This window comes from Rhea pennata, chromosome 11 (genome assembly GCF_028389875.1).
Source record: "Rhea pennata isolate bPtePen1 chromosome 11, bPtePen1.pri, whole genome shotgun sequence".
Taxonomy (NCBI): Eukaryota; Metazoa; Chordata; class Aves; order Rheiformes; family Rheidae; genus Rhea; species Rhea pennata.
The window spans coordinates 3626128-3649836 of NC_084673.1; the positions used below are offsets into that span (position 1 = coordinate 3626128).

General features: G+C 48.2%; 2 protein-coding genes across 6 annotated transcripts; both read right to left on the bottom strand.

The window, feature by feature from the left end:
• Positions 1–229: 229 nt before the first annotated feature.
• LOC134145266 (rho-related GTP-binding protein RhoG-like) lies at positions 230–13153 on the bottom strand. Of its 5 annotated transcripts, none has more exons than XM_062584624.1 (4): positions 13084–13153; positions 10330–10431; positions 6457–6526; positions 230–4598 (listed from the first exon to the last, which is right to left on the bottom strand). In XM_062584624.1, the coding sequence occupies exon 4, from the start codon at positions 4575–4577 to the stop codon at positions 4002–4004; it is 576 nt and encodes a 191-aa protein (XP_062440608.1). In that variant the 5' UTR covers positions 4578–4598; positions 6457–6526; positions 10330–10431; positions 13084–13153; the 3' UTR covers positions 230–4001. The 5 variants fall into 5 exon arrangements, with proteins under 5 accessions (XP_062440608.1, XP_062440609.1, XP_062440607.1 ...); XM_062584625.1 differs by lacking the exon at positions 13084–13153 and adding an exon at positions 12405–12696; XM_062584623.1 differs by lacking the exon at positions 10330–10431.
• Positions 13154–13973: 820 nt separating this feature from the next.
• ITGB1BP2 (integrin subunit beta 1 binding protein 2) lies at positions 13974–20346 on the bottom strand. Its single transcript, XM_062584751.1, has 11 exons — positions 20234–20346; positions 19888–19937; positions 19744–19800; positions 19045–19193; positions 18801–18913; positions 18508–18566; positions 17543–17613; positions 17208–17310; positions 16329–16448; positions 16038–16100; positions 13974–15005 (listed from the first exon to the last, which is right to left on the bottom strand). The coding sequence occupies exons 1-11, from the start codon at positions 20295–20297 to the stop codon at positions 14751–14753; spliced, it is 1104 nt and encodes a 367-aa protein (XP_062440735.1). The 5' UTR covers positions 20298–20346; the 3' UTR covers positions 13974–14750.
• Positions 20347–23709: the final 3363 nt, after the last annotated feature.

Consider the following 23709-nt stretch of genomic DNA (forward strand, 5'->3'; position numbering starts at 1 on the left):
CGCCGCCAACGGCCGCCGCCAACGGCCGCCGCCAACGGCCGCCGCCAACGGCCGCCGCCAACGGCCGCCGCCAACGGCGAGCAGAGAACGCGCCGGCTTCCAGATTCACCGAAAATCGTTTATTGCATTTGCGAGACCAAGTCTGGCTTTCCCCAGGAAAGAACTACTTTTAGAATAGCTGCATTACGAGGAGAAAAAAAAGTTAATAAGAGAGCCAGAGAGACGGAAGTTTTATTACAATTTAATTTTGCATAATTTAAAAAAAAAATTAAAAACTGTTAGCTGTAATACAAATTTTTTATAGTATAAAATCAAGTTGCCAGTGTATGTATCAGTACCACACTTAGTCGGAGGCTCGGGCTCCCACTGCTGAAGGACACGTGCTGCATCCTCTTGCAGCCGGCCGGGGAAAGCCCTCATTAGAGATCCGTTTGCTCCTTTAGGTTAGCCCAAGCAGCACCACGATTTCTACAGAGCAAGGTTTAGCACTCAAAGCACAGTGAGGCTTTCCTAGTTTAAATTTCATATAAATAGCTACAGCTGTAAACTGAACAAAGCATTTATATGTCTAAACATGCTTCATAGCATCCTTTGGACACAGAATTCCTGGACTGCTCAACTCCGTGTGGATGGCTTGAACAACATTAAAAAAAAATCCTTACGTATTTGAGAAGTTAATCACATGCTGAAAGATTAAAATTGGTCTCTTTGTAGAAGAGAGTCTCTTTAAATGCTAACACGCACGCTGCATTTCTCCTCGGTAACAAGAAATCTTGAGCAGTTTTGGAAATCCTCGTAATTTCACTCTGCAATATTCTGGTCTTACGAAAATAGACAAAATCCAGCTACGTGATTGTTTAAAGTCTGTATTTGTTACTTGTCGGGGGGGGGGGGGGAGGGAAATGTGGGAGGAAGGGAATGGATTGCAGACTGAAGCACTGGACTACTTACAATAAAACGCATTAAGAATTACAGAAAAAAAGAGGGAATATCATAACTGAGAGAATGCCCATTGAATGGAAGAGTTCATTGGATCTGTGCACCCCTGGAGTCCATTCTCATGGAAATCAGATGCTAGAGTAAATGAACTGTCAGACCAGCAGGACTTTTGCTCCTCTTGACAGAAAGACGCAGAAATACAAGGCATTTGAATGAGTCTATTAATGAGGTACTCTGAAAGCAGTAAAAGTTTTCATAGTTCTGTTCAAAGTTCACTCTCTGCTCATTTTCATCACAATGATATTAATCTCTTCAGTACTGCTGTACAATCTATTATGTTACCTAGATGGGGATAAAGTGTTCTAGTATAACGTAATCAATGTGATCAATTCAAACAAATCGATTAAGCAGTAGAATTTTCTCTCTCCATTCCCTCTTCCAGTTAACACCAGGATGGCTGCACTGTGAGCTTACAGAAACAAGATAAGTGTGACAGTATCTGCTCACAGACTTCTCCATACAATTATTGTCATCCAGTTAGGAATATCCACAAAAGATGCAGAACTACAAGATTTCAGTATCTAAAAGAGTAAAAAAATTTTTTAAAACAGTAGTAGCTTCAGTACAAATTTGCAAATTTGTGTAGCAAAAAAAAAGAGGTGCCTGTTGTTGAAATAAAAAGTCTATTTAAGAACAGTTCAAACATATTACAAACTTTTTAAAGTACATCTTTGAATTAAGCAAAAGTTACGGGCTTGCACCAGGGTAATTAGACTGTTGATTTAAGCCTGACCTGCATTAAAAATGTGCACTGGCTTAAATAAATACATTTTAAACAATGACAAACTATTTACTCAGTTACTGAAATTTACCTACAGAACAATAATCTTGAATTACAAGGCACAAAATTACTGCTGCCTGCAAGTCAAGCCCACATTAAAGGCTACCTACTAAAGTAAAGGCCGAAAGTGGTGAGTAGAAGTTACATCACTGAAATACTCCCTTACAGCTTGCAGAATGCCGTGGCAGGAGCCACATCTGGAATAGCACTTCCTCTACAAGTACAAAAGATGCAAAGACACTCCAGACAACGGCACTTAGTGAAGAAAAATAAACAGAAGCCTGTAGGTTTCTACAAACATCAGGCATTATGGATATTTTGGTGTTTTCTGCAATCAGGCATATTTGGAACTCAGTGCTGTTTCACTAGCTACATATACCAATATTTGAACAAACTGCATTTTTTAATTTACGGGTTGCAGTTTCCTAAAGCAATATCAGTATGAGCATACATCAGATATACAGAAATTGTAGTTAGTGTCAGCATCAGTTACGCTAGCTGAAGAAAGGCACATCCTCTTCAGAGGGGAATGTTGGCACAAATATGAATATGTCTCTATCCACCTGATATTTCTGTCTGTATCAGATAAACCAAGGCTAATTTAACACAAGATCCCTAATAACCTTGTTGATTTATTTTCTGTTATCTTACTAAAATGAGGCTTTTTTTCTCTCCAGGGTATACACGGTACAGTTTTGCATGTGTAGAAAGCATAAGAAAAGCAAGTTCTGAATTTCCAGTTGAGGCTGCATCTGGATGAAGACAGCACTGTCCATTTTAGGCAACAAAGTCCAGGCCAGCACCACTGGTTTTATACAAAATACCCTTGAAGTATGCTTTCATACCACCAGGCTCTAAGGTTAAGTCTAAGGAAGGTTTCACGCACTCATTTCTCAGCTGGTCCCAGAATCACACACAAAAAACAGTGCACATTCTGAAAAATTTGAAAGACAAAAGCCAGCAGCCATTTGCTGTAGCTGCTAGAGAAAGTAAAAAAGTACATAAATGGAACATCAGTTAAAACAGTTTATAATACATGATCACCTAGTAGATGGGAGAAAACTGCCCAGGTAAATCTATCCAGTGACTGGCTAACCATTAAAAACTTAATTTGAACTATCAGTGAGTTGCCAGGAAGAAACAAGGGTTCCTGATTCCTGTAAACAGCTTCCAAATTTTCTGTCAATGATCTGCCAGAAAAACAGCAAAGGAATTTGTCATTAAATCTCATGCGGTGACTCCAAGAGCTTTAACAAGCGAAGTCACCAATTCCTCGAGAGCAAACAGGCTTCTACCAAGTCTCCGGAATTTATCAAAGGGAAAGCGGGATCACACCGAAAAGCTTGCTTTGAAAAGTGTCATCCCAATTACTTCAAACAGCTCAAGCAGGTAACTGTAACTTTATTCTCAGAATGTAAGTCTCTTTGGAGAGTGAAACGAAATCTTAAATCAGTTTAGAAGATTATGGAAGCTTTGTATCTGAACTACTCTTCCACCTCTCCATTCAACAGCACAAAATCACTCATTTGAGTGATTCACCATTATCCTAAATTCCTTATATTAGGATATATCAGTTCCTGCTTCTATTAATAAAATTATTGCAGGTGTTCTCTGCGTCTTGCTCATTGGATTAGATATGCCATACGTTAACTTTTCACTCTTCACTATGAAGTGAAGTGAAGCTCAGTAATATTTCAGGCATTTTTTCATGTAAACAAATGGTTTTCAAGCTTTAAACTGACAACTTAAAACAACAACTGGACAGCCAGAATTCTTTCTAAAACCAATTTGATCAGTAAAGAAGGGATAGGAAAAGCAGCAGCTACACTTAAAGCAATGTTATCAGAATTTGTGCTTTTCAGCAAGTCCAGTAACTGATGGTTTTCTAGTACAGAAGATTGGCATCAAGGAAGTCCCTTCTTTTTTCTTCCTCCACTAAATAAGAGCAGAAGCCAAGTGATCCCTGGAGAAGCTAGAGACTAGAACTTCAGAAATTAAATAGATGTTTGACCTCTCAGTTGGAAGGAAAGGAAAAAAACAAAATAAAACAAAAAAACACTTCTGTTTCAGTTTCCCTGAAGCAATAAGACTGCAAGAATATTCTTTGCATAAACCATTTCTGCTTAGAGCTGTTAGTGCAAGATACAAATCTTCAATTTAACTCAGAGCCCTCCAAGATTCTAGTCAATATGCAATTTTGAACACCCATTATCTGAGGTAACTACAATAAGACACATTTTCTTGTGTTCTTCTTTGTCACAGGATACAGAACTGCACGCACAGCCTCAGCAAACACCTCCCGAACACCCTCCTGATTCAACGCTGAGCATTCCAAATATTTGACTGCTCCAATTTGTTTAGCCAGTGAAGTCCCCTGTTGCGGGGTGGTGGGAGCCAAACTTTGCTCTTTCAATTTTTTAACTGTTTCCAGGTCATTTCTCAAGTCTCTCTTGGTGCCCACTAGAAGAATAGGAACATTAGGACAGTGGTGAGAAACTTCAGGATGCCATTTGTGCCTCACATTTGCATAGGAAGAAGGGCTACCGATGGAAAAACAGATGACAAATACATTGGTTTGAGGATAGGAGAGTGTGCGCAGGCGGTCATATTCCTCCTGGCCCGCAGTGTCCCAGAGATTCAGGCTAACTGTCCGGCCATCAACAGTCATTTGGGCACTGTAGTTGTCAAACACAGTAGGGATGTACTCTTCTGGGAAGGCATTGGTAGTATAGCTGATGAGAAGACAAGTTTTTCCCACAGCACCATCTCCAACAACTACACACTTTATTGTCTGCATTCTTTACCCAGAAAAGAAGTCCTGCACAAAGCAAGAAGAAAAGTTAGGAAAAGCACACTCAGTGATAGTGATTTTAAAGATAAACTTAAGCAAGTGTTTTTAATATCGCTAACCATTTATTATCATGACCAGATATCACAGAATCCATTACAATGAGCGTATAGGCTAGAAAGTAAAGAGTGAAATGGAGATGGAATGAGTTGAGAACTCAGTGACAACTGGCTGCGTTCCAAACATATGAGTAAAATCACCCAAATTCTCTGTCTTGGCATAATCAGACAGTATTCCACAGGAAAAAGGGACACATCTTAAGAAGGTATCTGCAAGCTGAAAGGGACTGTGGCGTCCAACACAGTAACAAGATGCTTTATTATTTGTAGGTTACACACACATGCATTCTGTCTGAACTGACACTTCTTGTCTACATATTCTACTGTTTAAACAGTTTAGCACAAAGAAGTCTGTAAGAATTCTATAATAAACTGAGATAACCATTGCTGGGCTGCAGTTATACTGTGTGCTAGAAAAATTCACTCAACTCAGCATTAGTTAGACCTCAAGAAACTGCAGCGTTGAGAGGACACCAGATATAAGTGCTACTTTCTGAACCTTTTAAGAAAAGCTATTCTTTGAAGTATAATTAGCCATCATAGCCAGATTAGAATACATAAAGAATTTTTCTAAGGAAGCCAAGAACAGATTATTCTCACTAATCAGTGACAGAACAAGCAGAACTTAATAGGCTTGAGCTACAATAAAGAAAGCTTATACCGAGCATTAGGAAAACACATGCTATGAGAGACCAGCAATCAAGTAACTTTCCTAGGCAGGTTGTGGGATTGTGATTGGAAATACCTGATGTGTAAAGGCTTCCCTATCTCTTCCTGCTACCCATTGGATTATCACTTCTACTCCTCAGATATAGCTTGAAACTCATTTCACTCTAAACCTTTATCACATGAACAGCAGGAACTTTGAAAATACAAGAAACAACTACAAGCAGACTTGTTTGTTGCACATTTCCATGCTGGAACTTCCACTACTAGCCTGAACAAGAAGGAACTTGCATCCGCCTTCTCACCCAAATGCCTTTGAGGTACTATCTGTAAGCCCCAACTTGCAACCAGCAGAAAATACTCTGCTTCAAACAGGAGGAAAAAAAAAAGTGGGAAGGACTATATACACATTCCAGAAAAATTGCAGCTCAGACACCACTGAAATAGCAAAGGAAACATACCAAAATGAGTACTAGTGAAGTAATTCATTAATAAAAAGTCATTAAATCCCTTTCTGCCAACTTCCTCTTCAAGCCCATCTGAACAAACCAACAATTTCCTACAGTTTAAGTCTCAGCCCTGTCCTTTTTGACATAGTGTGTACCTATATACTACTGTCTTCCCACTGTAAGTGCATGTAATTCTTAAGGTAGGCTATTTCCACTTAGTACAGAAGCTTTGGGATAAAGTTGCAGCAGGCAACTCAAGTGATATTGACTGTGTTCATTACACCATACAGTGCTTTAGGATATATCAAAATATGTAGGCACTCATTACTTAAAAATCAGTTGCAGGAAGCAGTGCAGGGAAACCTTGATCTTGAAACACTCTATAGGGAAGGAAGTTGGAGGAGACAAGCAAGAGGAAGAATGCAGAAACAGTTTCTCTTTTGTGAAAATGACAGGAATTAAATTTCTGTAACAACATGAATCATCTAAAATGAAATCTAGCAGGTACTTTGAATTTTGGCAGAAAATCATACATGTGAATTCCATCATGCATTAAAAAGAGCAGTCAACTCACTATAAGGCTACAGTCAAACACAGAGGTATATGCAACTGCAAATTGTAAAGTTAATCAGTAAAATGAATAACATCACTGACCAACAAAAACTGACAGCAGGACTGCATGTATTATTCCAGAAGAGTTGCTCGAAGATTTTCATTAACAGGGCTAGGAGAAAATAAAAAAAATATATATTTTAAAAGGTAAAATCTCTTAAATTAGAGGCTTAGAAACATTTGTTGCATTTTGCAAAACCCAAAGTTAAAATCCCTTTAATATAGTTACTTAAAGCATTACAAGTTAAATATTTTTAGCATTTTATTATTAATCACAGTTGAACACTATTACTGACAACATATAATACAGCACAGTATTTCTGAATCCAGAAGGTCTAGCTGTGCAAACGACAACAGAAAAGTGGATGTATTTTAATGTCATAAAGCTGTACATCTAAGACTGTAACTCACCACTGCAGTCCTTACTTCCATCTCCCCCGTACGGCAGATCACTACCTGCCCTGACACTCTGGCCCGCTATCTCCAGATGTTTTCAAACTCTGCTTCCCCTTCCCTCCCAGGTAACATACTACCTCTGCAGCTGTGACCACACACACAAAGTAGTGGAGGAGTTGTTCCACCCGCTTTACTGAGCGGTACCACAGTCAGTTGAGCTGTTAAAACCAAGCCAGAGGCAGCACACGGTGGGAATGAATCACAGAGGGGAGGAACATCTTAAGCTGGCATTGCTGCCAAATGTAATATTACTGAACAGCAACACAAGAGCAGATTTTAAAGCTTATTCCTGCATTTAATTCAAATCCCTGGCTTAAATACTAGATGATCTGGTGCTGCAAACCTTAATGGCAATTAACAATTCCAGAGCAATATTGTTTCCCATGCAACAGACAGCTATTTTGATTAGTTGATAAAAAGTGATATCACAGAGATAGTAGAGCTACATTAGCTACTTGCATTATAAACTCAAGTATAGCAACAGAAGTCATATAACGAATGAGATATACAAAGTCTTTTATGTCCAGTTCATATTTTTCTAAAGTAAATAAATTGCAAAGACTTAGGAAAAAAAATGTTTTAAAAACATGAACCACAAACTCCCTCAAGGTAGTTCATTTTCCCCTCAATGTAGGTTCATTTCTACCTACAGTTTTTCAGAGCAACACAAGGTACCCCAGAATTGCACCCCTACCTGCACACAGACATCGATGTTCCAGTGTCTTCACACCAATATTATAACACAATACAGGCAATTTTATATATTGCTATACTACAAAGCCACACGGAAACACGTGTAGATTGGAAAATATATTTTTGTTAGAAAAATTTGGAGCAGATTGAATCAAGTTGTTCAAAGGTTACTTATTTTGTTAGGGCTTTATTTAAGAATTCATTAGAGTTGCTGATGGGGAGCATAGTAGTAAGGTAACAAAAAAGCCTGGAATACAACTGCTCTTTTACAGCATTAATATCATCAATTACTTGACTAAGGTTTTGATTTTAGAAGAATCACATTCGCAGTAGAAAACTATTCCATTCAAACACGCCATAACATCAGACTAAATATGAACTACACATATACAAATAAAGAGCCTGCAGGCTCTGAAGTAGGCTCCTCTGCTGGTTTCTTAGCTAAAGGAATCATTTGTGGCAAATGCATGCTGCCTAAGGGAGGAGAAAAGGAAAAGGAAAAAAAGATTCACATGATTAAGTACTAGAATGCAAAATTTAAAGACATTAATCAAAAAGAATAGAAAGAAACTCCTACCCTCGAGAAGTCTGTAGGCTGTGAGCAGGTGTAGTTCGGTTGGAAGATTTACATATGGAAGACAAAGAATTTCTTAATTTAAGCTGCAGTCAAGCAAACAGTATTACCTCTGTCTAACCTTCTGCTATTAAATCAGTATCACTTTGCACATAATATACAAAGTCTCTATTTATTCCTTCTTGTAAACAATTTGCATGACAATGAAACTCTCTTAAGCTAGCAAGAGGATGAGATTCAAATTTCTGAGTGGAAAAATTCCTTTTTATTTCTCAAGGACCCTTAAGCTTGGCACTGCACAGTATATGAGTTTAAATACATGCTAAAAAAAAGAAAGAAACCCAAAACAAAACAACAAAACCTACTAACACACCCTAGCCACACTCCCCAATCAATCATCATCAATGAACATGACAAAAAGCAGGAAGATTGTTACAGATTTTTTTTTTCCTGGTGATGGGCTTCAAAAGAATTTTTAGGAAGAACTTTAGAGAGAGTAAAGAAACAAAGTAAGATGATTCCATGTATACTTCCAGGTACAACAGGTAGTAAGAACTCAAAAACAATAAAATACAGATTAACACCTTAACGCATCAAAAACAAGACTTGGAATCTAGCCACAGGAAGCTGGGCATAAGCTTCAAAGGCAAGTTTAAAGATTACTCAGCAAGAGGCAGGAGCAAACAGAGAGTCCAAAGGAGTGAGAGAGGTAATTGAGGTTGAAGAGTCTGGATTTTGACAGGCAGCAGGCCACCAGCAATGCGAGAAAACCGACCTTGATTACGGTTAAGGTGGGAGATCCTCAGAACACGGACAACAGCTTTAGCAGTCATGACAAAATGGAGATTATTTTCAAAGAATCAAAAAACAAATCACAAAGAAATGTTGTGCAAAAATATATAGATGAGAGTTATTTCTATCCTGTCCATCAAAGCCTTTGAACGAGAAAACTGGCATTCCACTTTGGGTTAGCGTGCTGCTCAGAGGATGCTGCAAAGTCTGGGCTCAGCGTGCTGCTCAGAGGATGCTGCAAAGTCTGGGCTCAGCATCCGCACACCTGGCGCTGCCTTTGGAATGCACAAGATTTTATCGACCTGTCGAGACACTGTCTGGAGAGTTGCTCCCATTCTAACCTAATTACATACTTGATGGTAACATTAACACAGACAGTTTGCTCTCTTGTAGCGCAATGAGACATTTGCTGGAGAAATTAACTATCTGGAGTCTTCTTCCGCCACTACCACCCCCAAACTATGGTAAGTGAAATCGCACTTAATGTTATGTCAAATTATTTGTGTGTGGAGAAAAAAAAAAGCTTCTAGATTTTATCCTCTAACACTTCTGAAGTAGTTCTCTATCTGTTGAGGAAAGGGAGAAAACAGTGACAGGAAAACAGGGAGGAAATACAAACCTGGTTTCTTCTGGGGCTTTCTAGATGTTCGTTATATTTTTTATACTTCCTGCACTTTGAAAATTCTTGGCAGAGGAACTAATTCTTAGCAGGATATGTTGCTGCCCTTGTAACATTAATGCTAGATGCCTTTTCTCTATTGGGTAGATTTTAGTTTTGATATTGTTCTTTGATGATCTAATTTTGAAAGAGTTTGTCAGGTCTTCCATATCTCACTCTGCAGATTGGTAGGCCCATTCTGGCCAAAATGTAAGCAGAAAAAGTACTAGGAGTTTAGGATAAGTCATCCCCAATGAGCATAAAAACCTGTGTTGTTCTGTTCAGCCACCACCTTTGATCTAGCCCTCCTAGTTTTGCAGGCTCAGAAGTTTGATCCTGCTTTATCAAGAGCAAAGAGAAGCAGAAGTTAAGAAATCTAAACAACTTAATTGCTCATCTTCCAGTAACAAAAAATGAGATCAGAGATGATTCACACTGTCCACCTGACACAGGAAACTTTCAGCAAAGAGTTGGAAGGATAACGCAGCTCTAACTGTCCTTCTGACTTTGCCCATGCAAAGGGGTTTAAAAGACTCTCAATTCATGCAGTTTAGCCACCAGAGCTTACAGGGAAGAGAAAGAAGCTTTCAGCAGTTTAATCAAGACTGTGTTACTATTCCATAATAGCCCAGCTTACTCTCCATTTCTTTATTCAAGCGCCAAAGCAATGAACAAGTGCCAAACTTTGAGAATGTATCTACACATGCATGCCAAGAGAGAGCACTGAAGTTAAATAGGAGACCTTATCCATAACGTTCTCACTATTCCTTCAGCAATGAATGATCTGCTGGAACTTCTGAGCATCTTCCAACATTTTTGCAGAGATTTTTGCCCTGTCATTTACCTGTTTAGGGAGAGAAAACACACAACAGCTACAATGGCAGCAGAGTGGGGAGAAAAAAAAATTAAGTCAATAAGCCCAAGTCCAGCCTCATGTCCTACAAATGGGGGGACCAGCAGGGCTCGCCATCTACAGACCTCTGCCCAGAGGCTGGGCTCCCCTGTACACATTCTCTAACGCCTAGCAAGAGCTCAGTTCTCACTAGTTCTTCCCTGGGTGTGGACACTATAAAGGCCTTCCTTTTTTTTGAAAAATCCAAAACCTGTAATGCAAGGTTTTTTAGATCTCTAACCTGTTGAATTTGTCTGAAATTGGTTAATCATTTTAAAATCATTTGCAGGGTTGATATGCACACAGCATTACTATATAAACAGTGTCTCTTGGGGAATCACAGTGAATGTGTTACGCATAACATGATTTGAGCATCACAACCACACAAATCTCAATACTGTAACATTTTTACTACAGGCTCTCATACTCCAAATTTTATCAGAGAATGGTGAAGTTAGTGACCAAATATCAATGGTATCAATGATCTCAAATTCCATGAATGCAAGGTTATTTTTTGGGGATTATGAACATTTCCAAAGGACACTAGGCATAAACTAGTGAAGTGGCCGCACAACTATGAAATAACACTACGCCAAGGTTTATCTGTACAAATACAGTCATATAGGAACTAAACATTTGAACACAAGTAGATACCTGAATCTCCAGTACAAGAAAATGAAACAGATCCTGCCATAATCAAACTGCAGAATATTAAACTTGCATTTCCTTCCGCAATCACATGCAAAAATAGGGATTTGTCATGATGGGTTTTCTCAGAATTTCCTTACACGTGAATGACCCTAACATGCTTTGAGGGTGACGAGACTGGAAGTCTTGACAGCACCATTCCACTCCTGGATCTGCTACATACCTCCTAGATGCTAGAGGCAACTTCCATAGTTCCCTAATACTTCAGTTTATAGTTTATAAAAGTGAATAATATATGTCCTTCCTACTGTCTAAAGTTTCTGGCAAGGTCTTACTCATTACTGTTATTAAAAAAAAAAAATAAAAAAATAAAAAAAGAAAGAAAGAAAGAAGAAACAATAGAACAAAACCCACCCAACTCTGATATCAAGTTCTGTTAAGAAGAGTATTAAACAAATTACAGAGTGAATGACAAGCCCAGTTAAAGTCCTTCAAATTCGTTTTGAGGTGAAAAAAAAGTCTAATAATTTACCACTCTATTACTTTTATCAGTTGGCATTTACTGCTGCTCTAAAACAGTATTTTTAAAAGAGCTGGAACAAAGCCACTGCTGTATTTGAGGGGCAATATATACCCTGAGAAAGTCTAGATTTTTTTCCCTTCAAGAAAAAAACAAAACACACTTTTGGTTCTCCCTCCCCAAATTTCACTGGGAGGGAAAAAAAATAAAAAAGACAAAAGACAAAAAAAAAAAAAAAAACACTCTTGGTCATTCCATCAATAACAATTTTCAAAAGTCTCTTTAAATAGTTTTGATATGATTAAAGACACAAGCATGCACTCAGTGAGTACGGTATGATGGTGTGAGCTCTAAGATATTGCAAAATTTGCCAGCTGCGTTTGCACCAAGTACTGCATCTGTTAAAACCGAGCAGAAGTTATCAGTGGCTGGTGGCCCTCTGCGGTCTATTAGATTTACACAGGCAGACGCGTGATAGTGAAGTGAAAAAATACAACACACGTTTTAATGATAAGGACCTCTGTAGTATTTGAAATGCAACGATGTGAAAACACTCGGGGCTCCCAAAGCGGCACAGCCTCATCACGTGACCAAATCAAACCGCACACTCGGTTTCCTCCTAAGGAGTCTTTGCACATAGTGGATTTCATTGTTCTGCCAAGGTCTCTGTAAAGTCCCTTCTAAGAAGAACATTAACAACAACACTGCGTGGAAAGACCCCAAAGGCTAAAACGCCAAATACGTCTCCCAACTTTACCTTCTCTAGAGAATGCCGCGTGCAGACCGAGCACACAGGCCCAAGGCAGCCTTCCTGCTCTGCAGCTCACATTTGGCACAGGAGCGGACTTAAGGTTTTGCACGCTGGAAAACCAGCTCGGGACAAGCAGCACAGAGCTAACGAGGCGGCACAGGGAGAAGCACGCTGCAGCGCGGGGCACGCCGAAGCAGCACAGCGGACGCATAACCAACGACAGCGTTTCAAGCTTCCTTACAATTCTGAGTAAACACGACTGAAACCACAAGCGGTTACGGAGAACCGGCAGACGCCGGCTGCCCGCGGCCTCTCTCAGGGAGGGAGAGCGAACTAACGCAGGAGGAGGAGCGGACCCACGGCAGCCGCGACGCCGAGGCCCCCGCGCTCCCGCCCGGGAGGCTTTAGGGACAGCCCGCGCCCTGCCCTTGCCGTCTTCTCCGGGAGACAACCGCGCACCTCCTGAGGGAGCGGACGGCGGGGCGGGCGAAACCCGCGCTTCCCCAAATGGCGGTATCCACCGCCGCAGCGGAAAGCCGCCGCTGGCACCGGCCAGACGAGAGGCCGCTGCCCCGCGGCAGGGGAGGGTGCGCCGGGCCGCGGCCCTCGAGGGCAGCGCCCGCCGTCAGGCCGCCCCGCGTCCCTCCACCCCCCGCCCGGGCCCCGGCCCCGGCCCCGCGCTCACCTCCCGCGGCTGCTGCTGGCGGGGCGGCAGCGGACCCGCGACCCGGCCGCACCCCGGCCTGGCCCGCCCCTGCCGCCGCAGTGCGCACGCGCAGCTGCCGCCGCGCAGGCGCGCTCCGCCCCGCCGCCGCCCGGCTCCGCGCTCGGCCCCGCCGCCGCCGCGCGCACGCGCAGCCGCCGCCGCGCACGCGCGCTCGGCCCCGGCGCGGCCGGCAGGCGAGGCCGCGCCTGAGGGGGCGGTTGGTGCGAGCGGGGGTGCGAGGCCTGCGGGGGGGGGGGGGGGGGGAAGCGGTCGTTCCGCCTGCTCTTCCGCGGCACAAGCACGATACTAAAATCCAGCCCCCGCATCAATACCCCAAGTCTGCAACAAAATGGTTTCTCTTCCCCTGTCCTAAAAGCCCCAGACTGGCCCCTTTGCGAAGAGTTTCTGGGCTCCGCTTCGGAGGTTGCAGCTCTGTTTGAGCGACCGTTCACCTCAGGCCTGGCCGCCAGCGCGCTGCCGCCACAGCGCTGAGCGTGGGAGCGCCCCGAACCGGAGCTGGCGCGCTCCCGACAGAGAGGAGCTGCGCCGAGAGGAGACTTGGGTCCGCTGCTGCGCAGAGACCTGAATGGGGCCGGCAAGAAACGGTGTCCGTCCCCTCGGCTCACTTCTTCGTGTGAGCTCTGCCGAGTTCATTGCGCACGCGCCACAAAGGGCAGCATGACTTGCAGCACGGCCGAGCGGTGCTTCTGGAACAACACTTGGGTACCAGAAACCTCGGGAAAGGTTGTCCAGCCTCGGCTGTCGGCCACGAGACAGACCTCTCGCTCCTGCTCGCGTAGGAGAGGCCGCTCGGGTGGAGGAGCAGGTCGCAGCCACCTGCTCGGAGTTCACACTCCCCACACCTGTCATTCTTGCCATCAGTGGTAACTTTGTAATACCTGAACTTTTTAGTACAATCATCAAAGGGTACACGTCATTTTCCATCCACCCTCTCAGCTATTTGGAACATGTTAAACAGCGTAAATCACTGGGAATTTCCCCCTGCCAGTCTCCTCCCCCTCCGTTAAAACAGTTGACCTCTGTTTCCTGTCTTTTCATCAGTTATTAACCTCCTACCCCGTGGCAGCTTCATTTCTACAAACTTCTTTATGAAGCACTTAGTCAAAAACCCCTGGGAATGCCACAAGCATCAACAAACTTTCCCTCCTGCACATGGACACCACCTCCATCCAAACATCTTCCAGGCTCATGGCTTCCCTCCCTGCTGTGGGATGGCAGCAGGGAATGCCGATACGAGAGGTCCATGTTAAAGCTGATTCTCTGATGGCACAGGTCCAGAGGAGACCCAGCATGGGTATGAACTGTCTCCTATGCAGAGGGTGAGGCTCTTCTGTTGTCCTGCCCTGGTCAGCAGCAGGAGAAGGGAGAGACAGACTGGGGATCTTGTCCCCCTATCATTTCTTAAGCACTTATGAGGGATATCGGACTATAACCTTTGGTCTGTGTTTTTTTTCACTTGCCCTTTCAACCAGAGACAGGGTGTGCTGCAGCCACACACGCAGCATTCGGCTTGGTCTGGGAGGCTCGGTCTGCTCTGCTGGAGGTGGTGCTGCAGCCCCTGGGCACCTCAGAAACACACATGCTGGAGGAAGCTGACACTTCTCTTTTGCTGAAGCACTCGAACATCAATTGCTTGGTGTTCCCATCTCCATCTCCTCGTCTTCCTCCTCTGACCAGCTCAAGCTATCATCCGAGTCATCCCTCTGGGCTCCCACAGGCTCATCTATGTCAACAATGTCCTTCTTCACTTGCTCTCCGCAGGGTTGCGACCTGCTCTGGGGGAGCTCCAGCCTGCCCCAGGAGACAGGGCTGGCTTTGCTGAGCGTGATCTCCACCTTGGTGGGGACCATGCTCACAAAGCTCTTTTCTATGTCAATCACCTAGAGAGAAAGCAGGGCACGATGAGCTGCGTGGGAGTGGGCAGGCAGCTGAGATCAAGCTGCCTTCCCACAGAGCCCTGCAGTGGGACCGCGGCAGGAACACAGGGCAGAAGCTGGGAATGATACCGGACCCTGCCGGGGCTCTTTGGGGCAGCCCAGTGCCTCTGCATGAGCCATTTTTCTTTTTCAAAGTCTAACACCAAACTCAGATTCTGTTAGCTTGTGAAAAATGCTTTTGCTCCCCCAAAAGCACAGGGACTAACCTGGGGAGCAACTACTCTTCAACTGAGGAGGACCTGAAAACCAGAGCACCAGCAGCATACAGGTCTGCTGTCACTCAGGGGCAACGGGAGCAGCCCCCAGCACCTTCTAAAACAGCCCTCCTCACAACCCACTGTGGCTTTTCCTAGCAGAGCGTAGCCATGCCAGTAGCTGGGGGACATATCTGTCCCACGATCACAAGAACGACAACAGCAAGCCTGTGACAATGTTTAAAAGAGAGCAGTTGGGGTGCTTTAGTTAGCTGTAGAGCAGTCAGCCGGGCACGGATCTCAGGCACAACCCTGAAATGGCTCACAGAGGATGGTACCAGTACAGGATGCACACAGAAAAGCATCATTTGCACTGCTGCAGCAGCAGCGATGGACCCATGCTCCCTGCAGGGCTTCAGGAGCCAGCGATGAAAAATGTCAAGGGAGGGACTATGAAATCACTATTCACTCCACAAATACACCAGCCTGTGCACTGGGAGAGACTGAGTCCCATGGGTCACACCGCTTCTACATGCTAATATAATTAAAGTCTGCCTCATGTTGCATGAGCAGGAAGGATCACATAGAAGTCATACCAGCAACTGTCTTGTTGCTTTATCAAAAATCTGAGATTCATGACTACACATGGAGTAACGTTATCTACTGGGAATCTGTTTGGGGCTGCAAATGCTTTCCCAACAGCACCAACTGCTTTGCGACATCTCAGCTTATCACCCCATGGATTACTGGAAGTGGGAAATCAAAGTAAACAAGCTCTTACCCCCCAGAGATCCAATTCAGCCTCGAAAATCTTATTTCCCTCAAAGACGATGTGAATCTCAAGCTGAAAGATAACCCAAAGAAAACTGGCTTAGTGGGTAGCACACCCAGAGCTCTCCTGGGCAGCCTGCCATTTGTGAGTGCTCAACGCAGTGGTGGCGGCACCCCAAACGGGCTGCCAGAGAGTCCCTGGGACATGGCTGGCTCACGGCTTGTATCAAAATCAGACACCACGAAAACAAGTGGCCCCAGCACACCGCATGCCCGCATCCAGTTCTGCAGACCCCCTCACCACAGTGCGGTTGGCTTTGATGGTGCTGAGGGTTGGCAGCGGGTTCTTAGCGTAGACAGTCACCACCACGTGGCTGCTAGTTTGGTGCCAGTCCTGCCGGCAGGACACCGCCTTCTTGTCCTGCAGAGGAGAGGAACCTATTACGTCAACGCCTCTAGCCCTGTCGGCAGAGGGGATGCCTGAGCCAGGGGAGGAGGTGCAGGAGAAGGTGGTCAGGCCCTGCCAGACTGCCCCACTGGACGGGGGCATCTGTGCTGTCCTAGGGGTAGCTCCACAAAGACATGTTCGGACCAGGGACATTCCTTGGTTGTTCCTGTGTTCTGCTACACTTGAGCTCCTGCCAGGAGCAAGATGCTGTGCACAGTCAGGAAACCTGGTTTTGAGGGCAGCATGGGCTCTGCGGTTGGATGTAGATCATGATGACATGCTAGATTCGTGGGACAGTCCAGCCTTAAATGGCCACAGTTCACCTGCCTCCTGCAGGAGCTGCTGCTTGTCCACGCCACAGACAGTCTTGGCCCCGGAGATGGCCTTGCTCTGCAGCCGTGATCCAGCCAAGCACACACCCCAGGAGAAATCACACCCCCAAATTCAGGTGACAGCTATCCCAACGCATTTGCATCGTGATTTGTGCACTGTGGTAGGGTCAAGAGATGCCACTCTGTTGGAGCAGCCTCCTTTCCATCAATTTTGTATTTTCTGCTCCTGGACAAAAACTATCCTGAGCTCAGTGGCAATTGCTCAGGGCATCCTGCAGCACCGACTCAGAGGAACATGATGCCCCTGCCTGACACCTCTGCCCTGTCTCTCTTGCTCTCCTCCTCTCCCATCTCTTGCATGAGCTTGCCAACTGCCATCGCTTCCCCGCGAGCCCCTTACCCTCTTCTCTGTCCAGCAGTGCCGCCCAGTGCTGCAGCCTGGCTGCTCCAGGAAGGCACCAAAGTCTGTCGTTCGGACTGCGCAGCAGCTCCAGTACTTCATCCTGTGGGGAGAGCAGGCATGGCCGGGCTGGGCACACCAGGCAGGAGCAAGAGCTGCGGAAGTGGGACCATGGCTGTGCCAGCTCTCAAGGTGCTGGGGCCATGCAACGGTGCTGCACAGGTGCTCGTGGTCTCCAGCACACACTGTGCACCCCACGGCCACCCTCCCCACGGGATCCAGCACCACAAAACCCAGTGAGAAGGGGCAGATCCCCATATAGGATCGTTTCTTACCCCTCGTGGAAGACAGGAACCCCAGGATGGAAAGTGCAAGTCTCTGCATTGCTGTCTGGCCCCTGGTAGATCTGTGGGACAAGAAGCAAAGGGACGGCTCGGCTGCGTCTCCGGCACGGCAGGCAGCCCGGCCCCCTCCAGCGGTGCCTCGGTGCTGATGAGAAGTGGTGGCTGCGATGCCGGAGTGGTGTCCGTGAGACACCTGTGACTCTGCTGCGATCCCTGTGACCCTGTGGGATCCCTGTGCTGCAGCCCTGCTGCACGGCCTCTCCATGGAGCAGCCCGGCCTCGGCACAGGGCTCGACATGCCCCGGGGTGCCGTGCTGCCACGCAGGCGGGTGCCTGGCAGCCTCGCAGGGTTTGCAGGGCATTGCAGGGAGGAGTTTGCACCCCACAGAAACTCCCTTAGGGATGCTAGGGGCCTCTCGGCTGCCCTGGTCCATTCCCCTCCTTGGCAGAGGACGCCAACCTCATGCCCTCGTCCACCTCCTTGCTGCCCTTTGCTTCCCGATCACCCTGCTCTGCCTCCTTCTTCCCAAGCCTCCTGGCTCCTGCAGGCCTCTCCTCTGGGTCTCGGGGCAGCCAGACAGTCCTACATTTGGTGCAAGTTCGAAGGTGGGCTGCGCTGCATTTAATTAAAAGTCAGCTGGAATTATTCCATACATATTTGACCTAAAATGCAGGTCCTGAACATGTGCTTTATTTCATTGAGAGTGATAAATAACAGTGAAAAGCAAACATAACACAAATGCAGGACTTTGAAAGCCTCTTGGAGGAGTCTGGCCCAGCGAGGTGCAGCAGTGGCCATGAGCCGAGCGGGCACCCGCAGAAGGGGTCCGCAGGGTGCCCTGAGGGGCCTGTCTGCGCCGAGAGGCAAGAGAAGCCACTGGGAGACAAGGACACACGTGCAGGACCAGCTTTCCCACCCCACAGCAGTGCAAACCCAGCACCCACCACGGACTCACCGCCTTGCAGGCCGTGTTCTTGCAGGCGGTGCCAGCTCTCACCTGGGCAGCAGCCTCCCCTGTGAGGACAGCACACAGCATCAGCAGGGCACCTGCCCGCCCCCGGCCCCATGCTGCAACCCAGCACACGCAGGCCCCCGCGTGCAGTCCTGCCCCATTGCACAGCTCCTCTGAGACGGGAGCCTGCAGTTTTGCTGCTAGCTGAACTGCCAAACGTCCAGCCCGAGCTGGCCCGGCAGCTCCCTGCAGCTGTCCCGGTGCAAGCTCACTGCCACCTAGCAGCTCCTCACTACCTGCACTGTTGCCCTCGGATGCCTTTTCCTTGGCAGGCAGGTCCAATTTCTCCAGCGCCTGCTCCAGAGATCTGGATACTTTAATTGGCAGGAGTTGCCTTGGCTCGTCAGAGCTGGAAAACAACAGCAACCAGGTCTGAGCAGTTCTTCTGCAGAGGCCCTGCCTCTCTGGAGCTGCGGCAGGGTAAGGCTGCGCGCAGGAGCTGGCACAGCAGGACAGTGCTGTTCCCTGTCGCAGCCTCACGTTGGTCTTTCCCGCTGCATCTTCTCAGCTGATGCTGGTCCTTGGATGATGAGCTCGACCGCCGGCTTGGCCTTTGGCTTGTCTGAGGTCTCCTCTGGGCTGAACGGCTCAGGGGGCTTCTCCTTGCTGTGATACCCCTTTGTGCAGCCCTGAGAAGTGCAGACAGCCTGATGCCCTCTTTGCCTTCCCTAATATGAAGGATGCTCCCAAACCCTGTGGGTTTCCATGGCCTGGTGGCTCTGCATCCAGCAAGGATGGTCTACAACCCTACACCAGGGCAGGAAGTTATGTCTGCAGGGACCCCCAGGAACAAAAGCGCGGGGCAGCCTCAGCAGCGGTGGAAAGGCCCAAGGCCCCAGCTGTGGGGCACTCAAGCAGCTGAAGGGCAGCAGGAGTCTCCACCACCTCCACTAGCCTCTGTGGCCTCCTCCTGCCCTCCAAGGTGCCAGGAGACCTTCACAGTGTGGCTGGTGCTTTGGGCACGTGCATCCACCCAGCAAAGCCCCGCAGGATTGCTGACGAGGAGAGCCAAGCACCCATCTCCAGGACATGGTGCTTTGGGACCTGTGGCTGCAGGCTCCGGGGAGCAGGCCGGGAAGGGCGGGCTGGCAGCCAGCGGGGCTGGCAGGGTGGCCCAAGCTGGGCCAGGCACAGGGGGTGGCGGGGAGGCCCGCGGAGCGGCTGGCACCGGTTGCTCACCTTTATCGCGAGGAACTCGGAGAAGTCCGTCGTGCGTTTCCGGCAGCAAGACCAGCCCTGGGCAGCAGGACACGACAAAACGGGTCAGGTACTGAGAAACCCCCATCGCGGGTGGCACCCCCAGCTCGAGCAGGCCCCGCTCACCTTCAGGGCATCGTGGAAGATGGGGACGCCTGGGTGATACACGCAGGAATCTGAGCAGGAATAAAAAACACACAGGGCTGTTCCGGAGGTGAAGCCCCTGGAAAAGCCCCCGCGTGCCCGTGAGCCTCGGGCAGCCGGCTCCCACCTGGCATGGGTAAGATGCAGTGCACCATGACATGGTAACCGGGGACGGGGTTAAAACACTAATGAATTAGCAACATTTAGCAAAATTTGCTCCGGGCTGGGGCTGCGTTTGCTCTCACTGCGCTCGGTGCCCAGCACGGCCCTGCGCGGTCACCCGCTGCGTGGGCTCCCTGCGCCGCCAGGGCTCGATAAACCCACTTACCCGGGGAGTTGTGCTCAGGATCGAACCGCTGCCCGCAGCCCGTGTTGTAGCACTGCAGCGCCATGGCCCTGGGTTCACCCGTCGCTCTGCCAGCGAAACCCCGTGAGTCTCAGCCCTGCGCGCGCCGCGCGGCCGCGGCGGCGCCGGGAGGCTGGGCCGGGGGCGGCTATCTTTGGCAGCGGCGGAGAAGGTGCCTGGTAATCGGAGAGCAGCCCAAAGATGGACATGTCAGCTCCGCAGCTGTGGGGCCCGCTGCCGCGCTATCTCCGCAGGCATTTCTGCCCTGCTCCGGCGCCGCCGCGCCCGGGCAAGGGGCTGGCGCGTGCTGCATCCCGCGAGGAGCCCTCTCCCGGGGGCTCTCCGCTGCTGGGCCCAGCTCCGGGCAGGCCGCGGTTCCCGGGGACCGGGCTGCCGGCTGCAGCGACGGCGCTCAATTGCTCCGTATATTTTGAACATTAAAGAGCATTAATAGGGCAATGGGTTGTGATTAGATTAAAATCTAGTCACAGTGTTTAGATTAAAAACAGCTGGAAAAAAAGCTTTTAACTTTCCTTCTGGTGGTTCTCTGTGCATTTCTGCAGGGCCCACGGCGGTTTGGGCAGGGAGAGCATAGCTGAACAGTTGGGAGCAGACCTGGAAGCACACAGCTGTTGCGGCAGACTGGTCCCCATCGGGCTGAAACAGAAAGGTGTAATGGCTCCAAACCCCATGGCACCTGCAGCACAATGTCCCCACAACGCAGCCGTTTGAATTAGAGGGAGGCAGAGAGGCAACAGGACAGGGAAGGACACTGGGGACACGGAGTCTGGCCCCCGTGATACCCTGCAGTCCTCCCTCAGCCCACGCCTGGCAGAGCGCAACAGGCTGGGCATTGCTTTACCGCCCCAGCCCAGATCAACAATTAAATGCTGCTGAGCGTGCCGGCTGCTTCGTACTGCCCAGGCATGAGCATGCACAAGGACCGTGACCTTGGAGTAGCCAACAAGCTCAGTTCACGCTCTACTTTTCATCTTTGCAATTCCCTGTATAAACCCACGGCCAACACAAGACAGAAGGCAAATGCAAGTGCGCTAGGGAACCCTTACAGAAGCACAGGCAGCTTGGAAATGCCTCAAAAATGCAATAAATGACCCAGTGATCTGAAAGGGTGGATGGAGAAGTGCCCCTAGCATCCAGAGCCTGTGCTCGGGCTGGGGGATCACGTGAAGTCAAGCAGAGTCGGGTGCTGGGGAATTTGCTGTCCCTGAGGCTGAGTAGGGCTGCAGAGCTATAGGGTTTCAGATCTCCTTGTCCTTTCAGCAAGGCTGCAGCTGTTGCCATCCCCGCGCCAATAAGAATATGGAGCTCGTGTTTCTCCGTGAGTCTCAAAGGCAACACGGAGAAAACATTGTGGCCGACTCGCCTGTCGAGGCTTATTACGGAGGGGCCAGTGGGTAGCCGGGGGTGGGGGGCAGGGCCACGCTGAGCGAGGCCAGGGAAGGAAGTTCCCCAGCGAGCCCGAGCGAAGGAGCACGCTGTTGCAATTACGGGGCGCGTGATGGCGTTGCTCTGATTCCCCAGAGTATGCTAGTTCCTTTGCTGCACCGCCGCAGCAGCGGCACACTGTGAACTGTGGCTTCCGCAGCCCCCGGCCCGAGGGCCGCGGCGAGGGTTTGCAGCCGTCTGGCCCGGGAGATGCTGCTGCAAGCCCGCACAGGCTCACTGCCTCCCTCCAGGGTTTCTCGGCAGGAACCACAGCGCCAGCACGGGCAGCACTGCTCCGGCAGCAGGTCACGCGCTGTGGCTGCTGCAGGTGCTTTGCTGGCTGCTGGAAAGAGGAAGCAACCGCTTACGGCAGCTCTGCTTTCTGCAGGCTCACCGGAGCAGCGTTTTGGGAGGCGATGCTGTGCTGACTCTGACACTGATCAGCCAACCCATTCTGGTGCTGCTGAGTGCCAGAGGGCCGCTGCCCACTGCAGTGCACATGGGGTGGGCCCAGGTCAGGAGGAAGAGCAAGGACCAGCTCTGGAAGTGGCATAAGAGAGGCGTGATGCACTGAAGAACAGCAGACTGGGCTAGAGGAACCCTGGCTCTCACACAAGATGCCCATCCTTAAACCGAGATGAGCTCCGGGGGAATTGCTCCGAGTCAAGCACCAGGAGACTTAAGGCCCTACTAAAGCCAATGCCTTTCTGAATACTTTAACCATTAGGAAAATAAGGAGGAGATGAGATACAAGCAATGGCAAAGCACAGAGCTTACTGCATACGTACTGCAGACAGTCCGAGCCAGACCACCCGTCCACCGTTCAGCTTCTAGCCTGAAGTCGTGGCTCCCAGCAGTTGCGTTTGGGTCACAGGGTTACATGCAGAGTCCTGCCCTCTGCAGGGGCAAAGCTCAGAATAAAGGACAAGATCACAGCACTAATCAGCAGAATATGGTTAGTTATGATCAACAGCTGTGAAACAGCTTGCAAGGAACAGGCTGGCTGAGAATTAAAAACAAGGCCTGTTTGTTTTATATGCACTTGATTCAACACAGAACAAGGAGGAGCCAGAGAAAAGAACTAAATGATTTTCAAAACCCGCAATCTTTCCACATGGAAAAAAAGTCACATCACCACGAAAAGCAGAATACTTTGCCTGGGAACTATAGCACTGGCTCGAAACCAGAGGACAGTGGCACTTTGGTCTACTAGGAAAAGTTTCATGTGAATGGTGAGCGCAGGCATTCCTGTGGGTAACATTATAAACAGAGCAAGTGCAGAGAGGTGTCACAGGAGATGCCTAAAGGCTGAGCAAATTATCCGAAGAAGGTGCAGAAATTTCAGAAGCTCCACGTTAGCCTAAAGGACCAGGACGAGAGAGAGAAAAGAAGGGTGTTGAGGATACTGTCTACATCAGACCTTTTCCTATAGGAAAGCAAGTGTGACCTCTCAGGCTAGCGCTGTGTCAGACAGAGGCATGAAGGTTTCCAGATGTGGAAAGGGGAGAGTTAAGAAGGCAAATTGGGAAACAGGGTAGGTGAAGCCAGCAGCGACACTGGAAAGCAATTCTGTGAACCTGGGAAGGCAATGGAGCAAACCCCTGCCTCAGCGCAGCCCCCGCACAACTCCGGGGGAAGAGGGGAGAGAGGGTGACAAGGCGGCAATCTCGGTGATGTGTACCTCCACAGGCTTCAGATGGGGAGAGAAGGGCACAGATGAGAGCTGAAGCACAGCAGATTTTCATGATGTTAGAAAGCCTTCAGTATAGACCACTGACAGCAAACACAGGAACCTCTCCAAATACAGAAGAGATTTCCCACCGGTGACAGCAGCCACAAGGAAAATGAAAGGAACTGAGGCTGTCATTAGCGTATGCTTGTCTGCAGTAGATACATCCACTCTTCACGAACAACAGTCCTTTTCTAACAGATGGAGTAGTAGTTCCTGCTCATAAGGCATGGATTGATACTGCTGCTTAGGACAAAGAAAATTGCCAATTTGCCTATCACCT

Bases quoted from the DNA above. Each gene is read 5' to 3' on its own strand.
- LOC134145266 (XM_062584623.1), bottom strand. From the start codon at position 4,577: ATGCAGACAATAAAGTGTGTAGTTGTTGGAGATGGTGCTGTGGGAAAA.
- ITGB1BP2 (XM_062584751.1), bottom strand. From the start codon at position 20,297: ATGGCGCTGCAGTGCTACAACACGGGCTGCGGGCAGCGGTTCGATCCT. The intron at 19,938-20,233 runs GTAAGTGGGTTT...ATTCCTGCTCAG, and splicing joins TCCTGAGCACAACTCCCCGG to ATTCCTGCGTGTATCACCCA. The intron at 16,449-17,207 runs GTAAGGGGCTCG...TCTCCTCTGCAG, and splicing joins ACTGCTGGACAGAGAAGAGG to GACAAGAAGGCGGTGTCCTG.